General features: G+C 44.6%; 1 protein-coding gene across 4 annotated transcripts in view; it reads right to left on the bottom strand.

The window, feature by feature from the left end:
• Nucleotides 1-4075: 4075 nt before the first annotated feature.
• EPS15L1 (epidermal growth factor receptor pathway substrate 15 like 1) overlaps nucleotides 4076-18447 on the bottom strand; it is a 428822-nt gene continuing 414450 nt past the window's right edge. For all 4 annotated transcript variants that reach the window (XM_073559865.1, XM_073559866.1, XM_073559867.1 and 1 more), the window contains one exon: nucleotides 4076-7744. In XM_073559865.1, coding sequence (XP_073415966.1) covers nucleotides 7598-7744 — 147 coding nt within the window. In that variant the 3' untranslated portion in view covers nucleotides 4076-7597. The remainder of the gene's footprint in view (nucleotides 7745-18447) is intronic.

Raw genomic sequence — 18447 nt, 5'->3', positions numbered from 1 at the left:
AAAAGTTCGAAATAGTGACAGGAAATGGAGCAGCCCATGGGCAGGCACATGTCGAAATAAAAAAGCTGGTCCACCTTACAACCCAACAAATGAAAGCATTCGGGGTGCACGGGTAATAGACGGAAAGCTGACTCTATATCGGTCTTTGCCAACAGGGCACCAGGCCCCGCTGCTCGCACAAGCTCAATTGCTCTGTCGAACGACGCCTAAGTTACCGACGAGTCTTCGGGGGGAATTGCGTCGTTGACCGAATCGCCTTTAGGGTAAGATAGATGGTGAATTAGCCGATATTTACCGGGTTCTTTTTTGGGCACAATACCTAAGGGCGAAATCCTGAAATTTTTAAATGGTAATGATTGAAATGGGCCCGCCATCCTGCCGAGTTCGACCTCTTTCATGATTTTTTGTTGTAAGACCTCCGGGAACTCCCGAGCTGATTTTAGATTCTTAGCTGATGTTGGTGCTAGGTTAAATTTAAAGGGGATGAAAAAACCGGACCTAAAACCGTCAGATAATTGCTGAGCAGCTTCTTTATTGGGGTAAAGGCTTAGCCAGGGGCCCATGGCGGCTACGCTCACCGGGGTTTTGCCTCGTAGAATTTGCGTTTGCGAAGCGTGTACACCTTGATGCAGGGTGTCCCCACCGCAGGTTGCGCAATGATGTCTATATCTGCATGCCGCCTGAAAGCGACAGTTTCCTTCCTTGTATAACAAGCAGGCCCCTGGTCTCCGTACGACCACTGAGTTCTGGCCTGCGGCTGCTGACAAACTAGTGGCCGATGATGAAAAGGGGGGGTGTTTTTGTGTAAGCATTAATCGTAGCCAGACATCTGTGGCTTTTACTCCCCATCCTAGATCTGGTTGCAGGGCCAGCCGCCTGCGGAACTCCTCATCATAGCGCCTCCAAGCAACACCGCCATGAGACTTATAGGAGTTATATATTAAATCCTGGTATATAAATAACTCAGAGCAACGTTCTGGGTGTTTTTGACCCATAATACATCCTAGGACTGCGAAGGCCTGCAGCCAGTTGTTCATGGTATGCGCTATTTTACCTCTATTTCTATCGTATGACCATTCGCCAGTCCTCCTTTCCTTATCTACTGACTGCTGGTCTGCTGATAACAGAGACCATATGTCAACGTAATCATTATTCCAAATTTTTTCTTTTGTATCTTGGTCTGTGTGTGTACCTAGTGGACTAATTCCACAGAAAAAAGCATCTTTGTGTAAACTAGCTAATTGAGGTATATTCCTAGTAACGGTTTGACCTCCCGGCTGGTGTAAGTGGTCAACTAACGCCCTGATAGCAGATACCAGGCTGTTTTCCACAGCATCATGTGTATTATTAGATGCGTTGATTACGCCAAACTCACCGCTGTTCCTCGCTGATCGAGTGTCTCCAGGAGATGGAGGTACCCCGACTCCGGTGGTGGTGATGTCCTGCCCATGACTGGTGACCTTTGATGACTCTGCGCTCCCAAGACCCGTTGAATGTTGCTGGACTTCCATCTCAGAAACGGAACCTGAAATGGGTTGAAGTGATAGCTCTTCCCGGCTTGTGGGCAATGGTGGAGCATGTGGCAGCCGATGCATGCTGTCTGCCCGTGGTGGATATGATGGTGGAGCATGTGGCAGCCGATGACTGCTGTCTGCCCGTGGTGGGTATGACGGTGGAGCATGTGGCAGCCGATGACTGCTGTCTGCCCGTGGTGGATATGATGGTGGAGCATGTGGCAGCCGATGACTGCTGTCTGCCCGTGGTGGATATGATGGTGGAGCATGTGGCAGCTGATGACTGCTGTCTGCCTGTGGTGGATATGCTGTCGATGATAGCTGCGCACTGGTTCCGACCACGATCTGACCGGAGGTCCCAATTGGTGTTGAGGAGGCCCTCCGTCTGGCTGACTGGGATGGAGATCTCGTACGCCGTCTTCTGGATGCCCCCGACCGCCTGCTGCGACAACTCTCGGGTGCGTCGGACTGTTCAGAAGTAGAAGGTGACCGCCACCTGGATGACCGTGATCTGTGACGGCTTCTATTGGAGCTTCGCTTTTGACTGAAACGGGAACAGCGACAGACAGAGGGACAGCGAGAATGGTGATGGGAATCCCCTGAGGAGGGGGATAAAGACCTGTGGTGTATGGAATTTCGACTACCAAGGTTAGAGCTTATATGCTGACTTGGTGCATGCCTAAGGGTAGTTTCTGGTACCAGTTGAAGAGGAATATTCAGAGGGCTCTGGGCGATTGTTGTCTGTGTGGCGTTTAGCAGGGAGGATGGCGTAATATCCGCCAATAATGTGGGGTGTGCAGAACGGGATTGGCTCATTGGAGGGGTCGGCGGTGTATAGTGTGATGTGCTTGCTATACATGTTTCACCTTGTTGTTGGAGCAGAGCGCGCTGAACGGTCGGATTGGTCCGGACAGCGCGCTCGGCCGCAGCATTGTTTCTTCTGCATCCCACGTTGTCCCGCACAGGCGGCAGAGCTGCGCCCGCAGGGATGATGTTGCAGACCGGGTGTACCTGAGATGGCTGGCTATTGTAGTGGCTGCACGGCCTCCTCTGTAGAGGCTGCTCTACAGGACTTGCCATTGCTGCAGACATAGAGGAAGTAGAGATGGGACGCTGTTTGGGTGGATCTAGGGACCGGCTCAGATGCCTGGCCCTAAACAAAGGATTAGGGGTGGGACTGGAGATGGGCGGGCCTATGCGGTGACGCTGGGCTGAAGTGGGTGGAGCTACAGGCCGGCTATGACGCCCAGGTCCCAGCAAAAGTGAAGGGGTGGGTGTGTGAGTGGGAGGACGATTGTGGGAGGAAGTGGGCGGAGCCACTGTCTGATGCACCCGCCCAGGACCGAGCAGAGAAGAACTGGTGGGCGTAACGCTGGGGGAAGAAGTGGGCGGAGCCACTGTCCGACTCACTCCACTAGAAGAACACAGTAATGGCGTCCGGTTCTGCGGCCTACATGCGACGCCCCGGGCTGATACAAGTGGGGAAGAATCGTGGATCTGAGCAGCAGCCCGGGCGCGACGCCGAACAGCAGAAATCTCGCCCACATGCAGACGCTCAGGCTGGCGCTTAGTTCTGAATGAGCGTCTGCTGGAGCGCGGCCTCTGAGAGGAGGTGGTGGGAGCAGCGTGTGCCCGACTAACTTGAGATGGCAGGGGAGAGGACAGTATAAGAACTGGGTGGCAGGTGGACGGGCCAGGGGAGGACGGGACATGCAAGGAAAGAGGGGAAGCATTCGGAGGCAGAGCAGGCGTGGTGGGTAACTCAGGGGCGGCTTGTACAAAGGGCAGCGCCGGGGCCGACAAAGGAGCCGGAGGCGACGCAGTGGACGGGCCAGCAGAGGACGGCGCATGTGAGACTACAAGGGAGGCATGCAGAGGCAGGGCAGAAGGAGTGGGAGACACAGGGGCTGCGTGTGCTGCAGGCATCACCGGAGCAGGGGGAGACAAAGGACCCTGTGGCCTTGGAGTGGATTGAGCCTCGGGGGATAAAGGAGAGGCCAGCGGTGACGGGGGATTAAGAGAGGGCACAGGTGGGTGATAATCTAATTCAGATAAAAGGGCTAAAATACATGGATCACCCACCTGTGCTGCTCTCTGCCGCAGGGCCGCAATCACTGCCTCAGACATGGCTCCAGGGTCCTCAGGAAAACAAAAGCTTCTAGGTATCAGCCGGGGAGGAAAGAGAGAGACCCCCACCCAGCATCTGAATTTAACCCCTGGGGGTATGGCCGGACGCCCCTTCCATTCACTTTCCATTGGTCCGTGGGGCGTCCTAATCACCTGGGGAGGGGGATTAGTGTGAGAGGAGGAGGCACTGCACGGAGTTTACTTATCATCAAATCCATGGGGGCTCTACAGTCAGAGGCACCATCCTTATTCAGTACGGTGCCTGCCAGACTCTCTAGCGTGTGTCCCAAACAGAAAAAGTAGAAGCAAAGTATCTGTGACATTTAATAAGCATGCAGTGAAATATTAGGAAACATTTTTTTCCTGACCTGTATGGATAAGAAAAATAATATCAAACAGCAAAGAACTCAAAAAAAAGACCACCAGAGGGACAATTTCCAAAAAGTAATTTTTCATTTATTATATTAAAACAATAACATTTCTCTTATATTAAACAATAGACACACAACGGATTAATAGTTCATATATTATCCCTTCCTTTGCCCTAACAGCTATTTTGATTTCTAGTTTTCTGGTATAATTGGGGGTATTGTGAATAGGATGAGAGGGAGCATTTGACAAACTTGGCATGTGATGCTATAGATCATCGTGCAAGGGCATTTCTCAACCAAAGACATAAACGTGCAGTGATGCATAAAAGCCTGTGTAGAGAGAAGCACGACTTGCACATGGCTTACAAATGTCAATTACTAAACAGTGTTAAAAAAAAAAGCTAGAGTTTGGAAAGGGGAATACATGGGCTGAAGTAGCAGAGGGCTGCTGACCGATGACTACCCTGCCTGCAAAGAAGTTACCCAAGTACAAATTTTCTGCATGTTGCCATGAGTTTGCTTGAATGCGTTGCCTATCAAGTACATGTGCATTTGAAGTCATTATGAAGGCTGATAGGAGATCTCCACTTGAACTGTTAGTGCTAAGGTTATATTCTTCATATGTCAGCCTAATATAGTGATATGTTGTAATAGTTGCACGTAATAAAGTGCCTTAGTCTCTCCACTCCACTGATAAACACAATATGCACAGCTTGGTAAATCCAGCCATATGTCAACATGCGCTAGAAGAATGAAATCTAGAAATTATGAAATAAGTGCTTTGTTATTGCATTTGATTCAAATGCAAGGCAAGATCATATTCAGAAGGGATGTGCATATCACATTAAGGCTGTTTTTCTACCCATAATAACTCGTCCTACCCGAAAGTAGAGCGAAGATGTACTGTAGACTAAAAGAAAATACCCACAAAAGTTATATGTAGGTGTGAGGTTTGCATGTGACTTTTAAGCAAATATCTCTTGACCACAGCAATAAAACCACAAGAGGAATATAAGGGTACATATAAGGGTACCGGTTAACTGTTTGTTGAACAGTTAACGCTTAAAAATCTGCATAATTTTTTTCACAGCTTTTAAACAAGAGCTAAGAACAGGCGTATTAAAAGTCCAGCAACCAAAACCCTCAAAAAACAACCCTGGGTTTGAGTAATAACAAACATTGAAGCAAACGCGTTACAGTTGAATTACTGGTATGTATCTCACCTGGACATAGCATGTTTTCATGCCTCATTTTGTGAACACCTTTATTACCTGCTGTATTTTAGGGCTAGCGTACCCACATTACTAATGAGACAGTGTATAGTAAATTTGCACAGCAAGTTATTTAGAAAAACTTCTAAGTTGTCTGACAGATCACATTCGATAGTTTACTAGCTGGCAGCTTTCGGTATGTTCCCACGGTCAGTAAACGCTGTGGGAGCCATTACAGGACGGGAGAAGAGGACGTCATCGCATGAAGATGAGAGGCGCCGGACCGGACCGCAACACCCATCGGACCGGACCGCCCACCTCGGTGAGTATAATATAACGGTGTTTTTCTTCTCTTTCAGGTTACATCGGGGGCTTGTCTAAAGCATTACAGAATGCTGTAGATAAGCCCCCGATGTCTATGCCGGCAGCTGCAAGGCCGAAAAAAGGGTGACAGATTCCCTGTAATACGCATGTGACTAGGAAGATAATGTGGTTTTACCGCATCTAATGATAGTGAATGGATAATTCATGTTGCTACATAAATTGACATACTGCGGTCTGGAAAGATGCCGGTGAGCCGTGGGCATCGGTGCACGAATAGTGGGCATGGGATTTCTTGAAATCCCATCCACTATGCTGTAATAGCTGGATGCTGTAGGTTGGACACTGCGGAAGTACTCAGCATCCAACCTGCAGCGTTTACTGACCGTGGGAACATACCCCAATATATCTGCAAACAGGAAATCACTTTTTTTCTTCACAGAAGCCAACTTTCAATTAGCTTTATTTCAAGTGACAAAAAAAATGGATGCAATGAAAAAACGCATAAAAAATGCATGTAAAAAATGCATGAAAAACGCAGGTGACCTGGCAGTGACCTCAGATGCACATTTGGTGCAGATTTCACCTGCATCAAATCCTGAGCAAATACTGAATCATTCCTGATCATGTGCACATACCCTTAGGGTATGTTCCCACTGTCAGTAAACACTGCGGGCTAGACGCTGTGTACATCTGCAGCGTCCAACCTGCAGCGGCCAGATGTTACAGCATAGTGGATGTGATTTCATGAAATCCCATCTCCACTATGCGTACACAGACGTCTCCGGCTTCCCAGCGTAGATGCACTTGCGGTGCGTCTTTTCCGACCGCAGCATGTCTACTTATCTTACGGAGACGCTCAGTCTGTGCAAGATAAAGTCACTCGTCCAAGATAATGGACGTGGTGATTCCGCACGGTTCAATGAACACATATCACCTGCGTTCAAAAGCTGGCAGTGCTTTGGACGGAGTGGACATGTGCCGCGTCCAAAGCGCTGCCGGTTACTGACCGTGGGCACATACCCTTACATCTAAAACCAACACATCCCATAAAATATTAGTGGTGGCAATGCTTGTAACGGAATCCTGGGCTTAAAACTTAACTATGTCCTTATTTATTACAGGGAAAGAACATAATAAACTTTGCTTGGTCCCACAGAGTAGAAGCCAGTATTAAAATGTACAGGCAACATTTTAAAGAATTAAAAAAAAAAAATTAATTTAATAATACTCTTAAAAAGGTAGTGTCACGCCAATACCTTGTACCACGGCTTTTAAAGACAATTCTGCATCTATATCATCCATTTAAATGGAGTGATGCTGTATGGGATTGTGGAATCCTAAGAAAACACATGGATAATTGCAGATCAAGAGATTATGTCATGTTTCAACATCCTAAAACCACAGTGAAACAAAGCACCCAAATAAAATACAGAACATATAGTAATGAGAGAGTCCATAGGGCCAACATATTATAGTTATACCTTAGAGGAAATATAAAGAATAGGTTGCGTTTCTAAACCTTGCACCAGTGCAACACTTTTACTTTTATTTCTCATTGTTCAAATTTCTTAGCAGAAAAGCTGCCACTTTCACTGTACTCCTGAAATAGCTGCCCTTATGCCCTAAAGATTCCTAAAGTGACCCAAATTAATATCGGACCATTAAAATATAATATTCGACTTCCATGGTATGGTATTATGGATCTGTTGGTGGAAAGATGTTAAATGGAAAATTTAACAAACAAAAAAATGTAACAAATACATACTTTCACATACATCACAAATAAAATAAACAGACATAAATTGAGATGCATAAACAGTTTCCCAAGTGGAGATATTTCCAGAGAAATATTTCCATCAATAGACGGTGCATGAGTGATGTCACTGCTTCCCAGTGAATAGCTAGTTTACAAATTAAAGATGTTGATAAAGATGGTGGATTCAGCATTCAACTCCCTCTCTTGTTTTTTGTTTTCTGAGAGTAAAGTTGTAATATAGTTGGCATACTGTCACATTTACACAGGAAGTATGGATGCAGAAGGGTGTAGTTCTCAAGAGCTGGGCATTTCTGCTTTGCTGAGAGCAATAGCTAACTCCAGATCCTCTTGTTCCTGGCGCTTTAATCGGTCTAGTCTTTCCTTCTCTGCCCGTTGGCTTTCTCGTTTGGCCCATGCTAGCTGCTGCTCCTCGTTCCCAAACTGTGGGATATGAAAATGAAAAAAAATAAAAATAAAAAAATCAGCCATTCTGCCCTTCAACTCCTGAGCATATTACACAACAATAATAATAATCATCCGGAAAGCCTATTCTCCAACCTCTTAAAATTGAGACCATTTGTCACCATATCAGTCTCATGTTCAGAATTTGATATACTGCAATTTAAAGGATGATACCCAAATGCAAACAAAACATAAGGGCAATCTACACACATGGATAAAATATAAAAACTAATAAAACTAACAGGCCCTTTCATCAAGTACAATTTGATTATAAACTTCATGGTATGACAGAATGGTCTAGAACCAAGGGTGACATACCATTGGTGCAACCTAAGCAGCTGCACAGGGGCTCAAGAGGTAAGATAGCCTAGTTCTACCTCCAATCAGCTTTTGTGAAAGACACAACTACTGGACTGCAAAGGGCCCATATATTATTCTTGCACAGAGGCCCTTTTGTGTCTGTGTCTGTCAATGGTTAGAACTACATCCCATCAGAAAGGATTTTAATACTGGGAAGCAATTGTAGTTACAGCTATTCCTGGATATTCAGTACTCAGTGGCAGATTGCAGCAAAAATAAAAGTGTGAGTGATGATCTCCCTTATATGCGTCACATTTCCTAAACGTATACTGGAATTAATGTCTTGACCAAAAATTTCTCCAAGGGGTTAAATATATTTCAACAAAGAAAACACACCAGACTGAGAAAATGCTGCACACTGCATGAATAGGTAGATGTTTGATTTGTAACATGTTCCCATCTTAGTATAGACGGGTTGCAGAAAATTTTTGAAATCCCCAAAATATTGGTTAGTGGACAAAAGCATACACAGGCTATATAACTAGAGTGAATATAGAAAACCTGGCACTCCTTTAGTTAGATACAGAATTGTGTAGTTTATTGTGAAGGCAATCCACGTGTAATCATATGACATTTCCGTCTTTATATCGGACCTTCATCTAGAGTAGAACCGAAGGAAAGAAATCATGTAGAGCAGTACTCGGTAAACTGCAAATTTTCGATTTTGTGCAATCCGTTTCTGATAAAGATTTGATATTAGGAACGAAACGTCATATGATTACACGTAGATTGCTTCACAATAAAACAGAAATTTGCATCAAACTAAAAGAGTACCAAGCTCCCTAGAGAACTCTATTTTGGGACTGAACCCTATTTGTCACCCACATCAAAGGAGTGCTGCACATCTCTTACCTATGCGATTAGACCTGTCATGAGACTATCCTGTGACTGGTTGATCCTTTTCATTACCTAGGGAAACTGACAGGTGTATATATAAAAAATTACCTTCTGAACTGCTTATCTCAAGTCTTGTAAGTAGTGTTGAGCATTCCGATACCGCAAGTATCGGGTATCGGCCGATACTTGCTGTATCGGAATTCCGATACCGACTTCCGATATTTTTTCAATATCGGAATTCGGCATCGGAATCGGAAGTTCAAAGTTGATTGACAGACTGACGTCATCATGATGCGCGGTGTGTGCGCATCATGATGCGCCGTCATTTCGGGCCTTCCGGGGGTCTCTGCCGGCCTGCCGGGGGGCTGTGCCGGCCTGCCGGGGGGGCTGTGTGGACTGCCCGGGGTCTGTACCGGCCTGCCGGGGGGCTGTGCCGGCCTGCCGGTGGTCTGTGCACCCTGTGGGGGTCTGTGCCGGCCTGCCGGGGGGCTGTGCCGGCCTGCCGGGGGGCTGTGCAGGCTCCGGGGGGCTGTGCCGGCCTGCCGGGGGGCTGTGCCGGCCTGCCGGTGGTCTGTGCAGGCTCCGGGGGGCTGTGCCGGCCTGCCGGGGGGCTGTGCCGGCCTGCCGGTGGTCTGTGCAGGCTTCGGGGGTCTGTGCAGGCATCGTCCGATGGGACTACAAGTCCCATCGGGCGATGCCTGCTACCATGACAGTGATTGACACATTAGCCAATGATGGGACAGTAGTAGTCCCATCATCCGGCTAATGTGTTAAATGTTAAAAAAAAAATAAAAAAAAAAAAAAAATACTACATACATACTACATGCATGCTACATACATACTACATGCTACATACATACTACATATATACTACATACATACTACATACATGCTACATACATACTGCATGCTACATACATACTACATACATACTACATGCATGCTACATACATACTACATGCATGCTACATGCATACTACATGCATGCTACATGCATGCTACATACATACTACATGCATGCTACATGCATACTACATGCATGCTACATGCATGCTACATACATACTACATGCTACATACATACCACATACATACTACATACTACATATATACTACATGCATGCTACATACATACTACATGCATGCTACATACATACTACATGCATGCTACATACATACTACATGCTACATACATACCACATACATACTACATACATACTACATATATACTACATGCATGCTACATACATACTACATGCATGCTACATACATACTACATGCATGCTACATACATACTACATGCTACATACATACCACATACATACTACATACATACTACATACATACTACATACATACTACATATATACTACATGCATGCTACATACATACTACATGCTACATACATACCACATACATACTACATACATGCTACATACATACTACATATATACTACATGCATGCTACATACATACTACATACATACTACATGCATGCTACATACATACTACATGCATGCTACATACATACCACATACATACTACATACATACTACATATATACTACATGCATGCTACATACATACTACATGCTACATACATACCACATACATACTACATACATGCTACATACATACTACATATATACTACATGCATGCTACATACATACTACATGCATGCTACATACATACTGCATGCTACATACATACTACATACATACTACATGCTACATACATACCACATATATACTACATACATACAATACATTCATACAATACATACATAGACATACAGTACATATAACATAGAGTAACATACTTACCAATACTTGTCACATTGTTCCCCCAAGCCATTGTCTTTTCCGGAATAAATATTAACATAACAAACCACAAAAATACTCACCCACGATCCGAAGCAGTCCACGAGTGTGTCCCACGACGATCTTGGGTAGAGAACTGCAGCATCAGATGATGCTGCCGTTCTCTACGGGCTGCAGGAATCCAATGACGGAAGGTAGGTATCCTTCCGCACTGTATTCCTCCGCCACTTAAAAAAAAAAAAAGTCCCTAGTCTCACTTTATGCCATTGCTGCGTGGGAAATTCCCACACAGCAATGGCATAAAGTGAGACTAGGGACTTTTTTTTTTTAAGTGGCGGAGGAATACAGTGCGGAAGGATACCTACCTTCCGTCATTGGATTCCTGCAGCCCGTAGAGAACGGCAGCATCATCTGATGCTGCAGTTCTCTACCCAAGATCGTCGTGGGACACACTCGTGGACTGCTTCGGATCGTGGGTGAGTATTTTTGTGGTTTGTTATGTTAATATTTATTCCGGAAAAGACAATGGCTTCGGGGAACAATGTGACAAGTATTGGTAAGTATGTTACTCTATGTTATATGTACTGTATGTCTATGTATGTATTGTATGAATGTATTGTATGTATGTAGTATATATGTGGTATGTATGTAGTATGTATGTAGTATGTATGTAGCATGCAGTATGTATGTAGCATGCATGTAGTATATATGTAGTATGTATGTAGCATGTAGCATGCATGTAGTATGTATGTGGTATGTATGTAGCATGTAGTATGTATGTAGCATGCATGTAGTATGTATGTAGCATGCATGTAGTATATATGTAGTATGTATGTAGCATGTAGCATGCATGTAGTATGTATGTGGTATGTATGTAGCATGTAGTATGTATGTAGCATGCATGTAGTATATATGTAGTATGTATGTAGCATGTAGTATGTATGTAGCATGCATGTAGTATATATGTAGTATGTATGTAGCATGTAGTATGTATGTAGCATGCATGTAGTATATATGTAGTATGTATGTAGCATGTAGTATGTATGTAGCATGCATGTAGTATATATGTAGTATGTATGTAGCATGCAGTATGTATGTAGCATGCATGTAGTATATATGTAGTATGTATGTAGCATGCAGTATGTATGTGGCATGCATGTAGTATGTATGTAGTATGTATGTAGCATGTAGTATGTATGTAGCATGCATGTAGTATGTATGTAGTATGTAGCATGTAGTATGTATGTAGCATGCATGTAGTATATATGTAGTATGTATGTAGTATATATGTAGTATGTATGTTGCATGTAGTATTTATGTAGTATGAATGTAGCATGTATGTAGTATGTAGTATGAATGTAGCATGTATGTAGTATGTATGTTGTATGTATGTAGCATGTAATTTTTTTTTTTTTTACATTTAACACATTAGCCGGATGATGGGACTACTACTGTCCCATCATTGGCTAATGTGTCAATCACTGTCATGGTAGCAGGCATCGCCCGATGGGACTTGTAGTCCCATCGGACGATGCCTGCACAGACCCCCGAAGCCTGCACAGACCACCGGCAGGCCGGCACAGCCCCCCGGCAGGCCGGCACAGCCCCCCGGAGCCTGCACAGACCACCGGCAGGCCGGCACAGCCCCCCGGCAGGCCGGCACAGCCCCCCGGAGCCTGCACAGCCCCCCGGCAGGCCGGCACAGCCCCCCGGCAGGCCGGCACAGCCCACCGGAGCCTGCACAGACCACCGGCAGGCCGGCACAGCCCCCCGGCAGGCCGGCACAGACCACCGGAGCCTGCACAGACCCCCTGGCAGGCCGGCACAGCCCCCCGAAAGGCCCGTACAGACCCCAGAGAGGCTGTACAAGGGCAGGAAAGGGTTTTTCTTATTCCGATACCGGAAGTCCCATAGACTTGAATGGGACTTCCGGTATCGGAATCGGCGATACCGATACTTTTTTTAAAGATCGGCCGATACCATCCGATACGATACTTTGAAGTATCGGACAGTATCGCTCAACTCTACTTGTAAGGCCCTTATTCACAACACATACATGTTAGTTCTATGTTTTAGGTTGTAGTAACCAGTCTTTACAGTGACTTTAAGGACAAAAAGTTATAAATAATTCAGCTATTTTTACCTTATGTAGTTGTCCCTTTCTATCTGAAAATTCATGGTATACTTCTCTTCATTTAGGTCATGTGACCAAATGGCGATTCCCATGGGAATTACACGCCTTCATGTTCTCTTAAGGGGGGGTCACCATTTCAGAAACCCGAAGCGCTTGTATGATGCAATTGCATGGAATGTACCACACACTTTCTCCACAGGGAGGAAAGGAAACACGTATCACAGCTAATGATGAATATTACACAGCTAGTGTTGCAGTTATAATGGAGAGGGTCACAGATCACACTTCTCACTGTATACTGATAATCTATTGACTTACTTAGAATATAAAGGAGAAATTAAGCACACAGTTACCACAGCAGATAGACATGTTACTCGCTCTAGATACCAACAAGATGCTGTTGTCAAGAGACGGTGTGACTGCACTGGGGCCTGGAGGTGGAGGGGGCCCCTGCAGGATGGCTAACACTGAGGGCGATCTGGCCCGATGGGCCCCTGGCCAGAGTGCCCTCATGTGCGGTGGGCAAGGAGTGATCCCTGCAGCCCCATTGACTACAGGCGAAAATGGCAGCAGAGTGGATCTTCAGGAATCCATCCTGCTCGCGCTTCCTGTCTGATACAGCAGCGCAGCTGGATGACGTTAGCATTCAGCGCACGGCTGTGCCAGAGAGAAAGCTGCCGGAGACGAAGATGCTGCGGAGAGGTAGGTGGTGCTGTGTGTGTGTGGCTGCGGTGGAACGTGCAGAGAGGTGAGTGGTGTGTGTGTATGGAGAAGGCAGGGAACGTGCAGAGAGGTGAGTGGTGCTGTGTGTGTGGAGAGGGCAATGATGGGGTGGTGGGGGAGGAGGCAATGATGGTGATGGTGGGGGATGAAGCAATGATGGAGGTGGTGGAAAGGGCAATGATGGGGATGGTGGGGGAGAAGGCAATGAAGGAAGTGGTGGAAAGGGCAATGATGGTGGTAGTTGAAAAGACAAGATGGTGGTGGTGGAAAGGGCAATGTTGGGGGAGAAAGCAATGATGGTTGTGGTGGAAAGGGCAATGATGGAAAAAGTGGGGGAGAAAGCAATAAAAGAGGTGGTGGAAAGGGCAATGATGGGGTGGTGGGATAAAAGGCAAAGACATAGGTGGTGGAAAGGGCACTGATGGGGGTGGTGGGGGAGAAGGCAATAATTGAGGTGGTGGAAAGGGCAATGATGGGGGTGGTGGAGAAGGCAATGAGGGTGGAAAAGGCAATGAGGGTGGAAAGGGCAATGATGCAGGTGGTGAGGGAGAAGGCAATGATGGAGGTAGTGGAAAGGGCAATGATAGGGGTGATGAGGGAGATGGCAATGATGGAGGTGGTGGAAAGGGCAATGATGGGGGTTGTGGGGGAGGGCAATGATTGGGGTGGTGGAGAAGGCAATGATGGAGGGGGCAATAATGGGGATGGTGGAGAAGGCAATGATGGAGGTGGGGGAGAGGAATATGATGGGATGCAGAGGGAGGACAATGAGGGGTGTGGGGTATTTCGATGGGAGGAAGGGGGACTTATAATGGACTTACGAAAAAGGGGGAGGTGGAGGAAGATGTTAGGTGTAACATTAATTGGCTGGTGGAGGAGGGTGCTAAGCCCCTGATAGTGAACTCTACATCTCACAATTCAATGTGATGCTATCGGGGACTTAAAATTTATTGGGGAGAGGAGTCAATAAGGGGGCATAGGACACTTTATAATGAACTGAAAGGTGGGAGAAGACTGTCAGAAACTTGTAATGAATTGGGAGGTGGTGGAGGATGCTCAGTACCTGATAACATCGTCTTCCACTTCCAAATTCATTATGATGTTTTCAAGTACTTATAATGAATGATGGGGACAAAAGACAGGGACTAAGGCTATGTGCACAAGTTCAGGATTTGCAGGAGAAGATTATTCTGCATGTCATAATGTGCTGGCAGGAAGAAATGTGTGTAAAGTACATTTATTTTTTTCCACATTTTTGCCATGCTTTTGTTACGTATTTTCCCCCATTAGTATGGGTGAATTACACTGCAAGAATTGACATTATGCAGATTTTAATCTGCTGCAAATCTGCAAGGAAAAATAAGCAGCGTGTGCATGGGACTTCAGGGATCTCAATCACTTTGCGTATTGCTGTAAACCTTGCATATTTTCTGCGGGGACATAACCTTACATATAATTGGCGAGAGTCAGAGACTGAATAATTTATATTATTGGGCGGCAGTGAATATAGGTAAAGTGGGACACAGTGCTGCTTATCATATTATATTTTTAATGGTGCATGGCTAATAGTATATTAATGATGGGGTACATATCTGTATTCAGGGAGAGACATACATGTAAACAATGTATGTGACCTTGTTATTTTCAGGGCTGCGATGATCATCATGACAAGATGAGTTGTGGCTGGGAGATGTCAACAAGAAGGTCTGACCAGATGGAGGAGAAATAGGAGAAAGCGACTCTAATCAGAAGAGACGTCACCGGTAAGCGCCTGGATGTAGTTATTATTCTGTATCTGTTCTGTGTGATTTGGAGTGATAACGTTATCTGTAAAATCCCTTATTCTACATTCTCACATTGGTGTGAAATATCCGTGTGCTTCCAGGTTCTTTTATCGGATGGCACACGGATAGGTCCATTCACACATACATGAAAATTACGGAACTGAGAATGAGATCTGTGAGGGTCAGAGAATGTTCTCTTCTGGTCCGATTTTGAGGATCAGAATAGGACATGGTCAATGAGTCTGGAAAAGTGTGCAGAATACCAACACGGCACACAGATACAGGGATGTAGCCTTACTATGTATACCACAGTCCCTTAGTATATAGTACACTCACTTATTATGTATAGCACAGTCCCTTAGTATATAGTGTACTCACTTATTATGTATAGTACAGAACCTTAGTATATAGTGCACTCACTTATGTACTGCACTGTCCCTTAGTATATAGTGTACTCACTTATTATGTATAACACTGTCCTTAGTTAGTTTCTTCTTTTATTATGTATCACACCATCCCTTTTTTACGTACCATCCTCTCTAGTTATACATGGTGCCATCCCTTATTATACAGCTTCCTCTGCTGTTAAGTACAGTGCTGTCTCTTACATAAGTGTATTCTTGTTATTTTTGTTATTCACAGCCAGGGCCGGACTGGCAATCTGGCAATTCTGGCAAATGCCAGAAGGGCCTGTCCGGTTGTGGGCTGCCTTGTCTGCTAAATTGTTAACTGAATTGGTGTTCTCAAGATACCCATACTGTTAACAGTTGTGACGGAGCACAAAGTCCCTGACTCCGTCACTTACCCCAGCAGGCCACAGGTAGCATTGGAAATATTGGTCTTGTAGCAAATCTTTCTTTCCTCCATCCAGGGTAATATTAGTAATATATCCCATGTGGTGCTTGGGTGCTTGGAAACGGGTACAACATGGGCCTGTATGATTGCAAATGCCAGGGATGGATTTCAGGCTCAGTCCGTAGCTGTTCACAGCGCCCTCAAATATTGCATAGTCCCCTATCTTTTTGTATATAAAATGACTGCTCATGGAGCAGTCGGTGACCAGACGACCAGTCCATCAGCTCCTCCATTAGAAACGAAGTTTTCCCATGCTCCATCAGCCGTCATTGCATTATACATCTAACAAGACAGGACGGTCTATATAATCCGATATGTAAGGGACAGTGCTGTACACAAGAAGAGGGGGTACTGTGTAATAAGGGACTGTAATACACATAATGAAGCAGACTGCATAATATATATACATGTATTTGTGTGTGTGTATATATACTGTAAATATATATATACACATACATACACACACAGCGAGAGAGCTTGGTTTCCATAAAAGCGGGGGGGTTGGCAGACATATTTCTTGCCCAGGGACCCCAAGCTGTCAGTGTACGCCCCTGGCTGTGCTGATGCAACAGCAGAGCATAGAGGGGAAGGAAGAACAGTGAAATTCAATATTGAGTCTGAAGAAAAGAAAACAAGGATTTGAAATGCAGGAACTAAGTACATTATATTTAGGAAAAATGTAGACGGTCATAATCAAGCAGGAGGGGCAGAGAAGCAAAAAAAAAAAAATCTGGAGTGTGGCGGTTTTTTTAGTCATGAAAATAAACACTTTCTTTGACCGCATTATATCTAGAGTACATTAAAAAGTAGAACTTTTCCAACATCCTAGGGAAAGAATATGGTGAGACTTTCACATTAAAGTGCATCCAATATGGCAGGCTGATCCTGCATTCGAGATTTGTTATCGCCTCGACAGGACAACTGGTTCATGTGTAAACTGGTAATCCTATTATCACGATTTAAATTTTCATTTTTTAAACTGCATTGACACTTGCAATATCATGTACTGTAATACAATTTGCTAATACAGCAACTCAAGTAAGGAATGTGATGAAATCCAAATATCTGAGGTCTTGTAGCTTGCGTTTGTCTTGTCACCTGCCTTTCTCCTTTCTAAATGAGGACCAAAGGAAGACAAAATTTCAATTGTCTTCGGAGGAAATTGGGTTCAAGGTAGGAAACTGGGATCTTGAAGGAAACAGCTGCAAATACGCAGAGCAAAAAATAATGAATATTTTGGAATGTCTAAGATTTAACTGCTTACTTTCCACTAAAGATCATGTTTTTATTTCTATCAGCTAAAAAAATAGTAAACTCAGTTGTTGTTTTTCCCCTTCCTTTGCTCAAATGATACCTCTCTAACACTCCTCTGGCCATTTGTGAAATGCTGCAGTGATGTTTTAATGACTATAATGCAGGTCAACGCTGCTGCCAGTCAGTGGTTTCAGCAGCTTGTGCCATCTACATTAGCATCACCACTGAGCTCAGTGATTGGCTGCAGTGGTCACATGTACAGGTGCTGCGATGTTACTGCTGCAGTCTGTAACTAAAGACTTGAGCACTAGCGGAGAGACAGTGCTGGTCCTGAGTAGGGGGAATAACAGCAGAGTTTATTACTTTCATCCATCTGCAGCCAATAAAAATAAATGATTGCAAGAAAACCACTTTAACGAGTGATAATTACTGTACTGTCTTCTCAATTGAGAAATCTTTGTACTACTTTAATGAATAAGAAACAAAAGCATAACATGCTCAAACATCAAGTCGGAGCAAATCAATTTCTTACCTTGCATGTATTTCGGCTTTCAGAAGCGTTGCAAACACCATATGTGCTATGGAAAATTTGCCCCAGTAATTTTGTACATTTGGGGCAAAACTATAACTACCTCAATTTTATATATATATATATATATATATATATATATATATATATATATATATACACACATATATAGATTATTGTCAGGACTGTGCAGCTCTTCACCTCAGTGTGCATTCAATTCTGCATGCCATCATTTGAAAAGAAAAGTAGGGTCAATGTTCAGATGTCTGCTGGCTGAACTGTGCTACACTGCAGAGGACACTAAGAGCATTTGGCTTTAAATTGGCAAGACATGCCTAAGGCTGTGTGCCCATGTAAGCGTTTTTTTTCTCGCGTTTTTTTCCCGACA

The sequence above is a fragment of the Dendrobates tinctorius genome, unplaced genomic scaffold (genome assembly GCF_039654945.1).
Source record: "Dendrobates tinctorius isolate UK_male_01 unplaced genomic scaffold, ASM3965494v1 ptg000276l, whole genome shotgun sequence".
NCBI lineage: Eukaryota > Metazoa > Chordata > Amphibia > Anura > Dendrobatidae > Dendrobates > Dendrobates tinctorius.
Note: the sequence above shows the minus strand (reverse complement) of the source record. Positions and strands in the feature narration are given on the sequence as shown.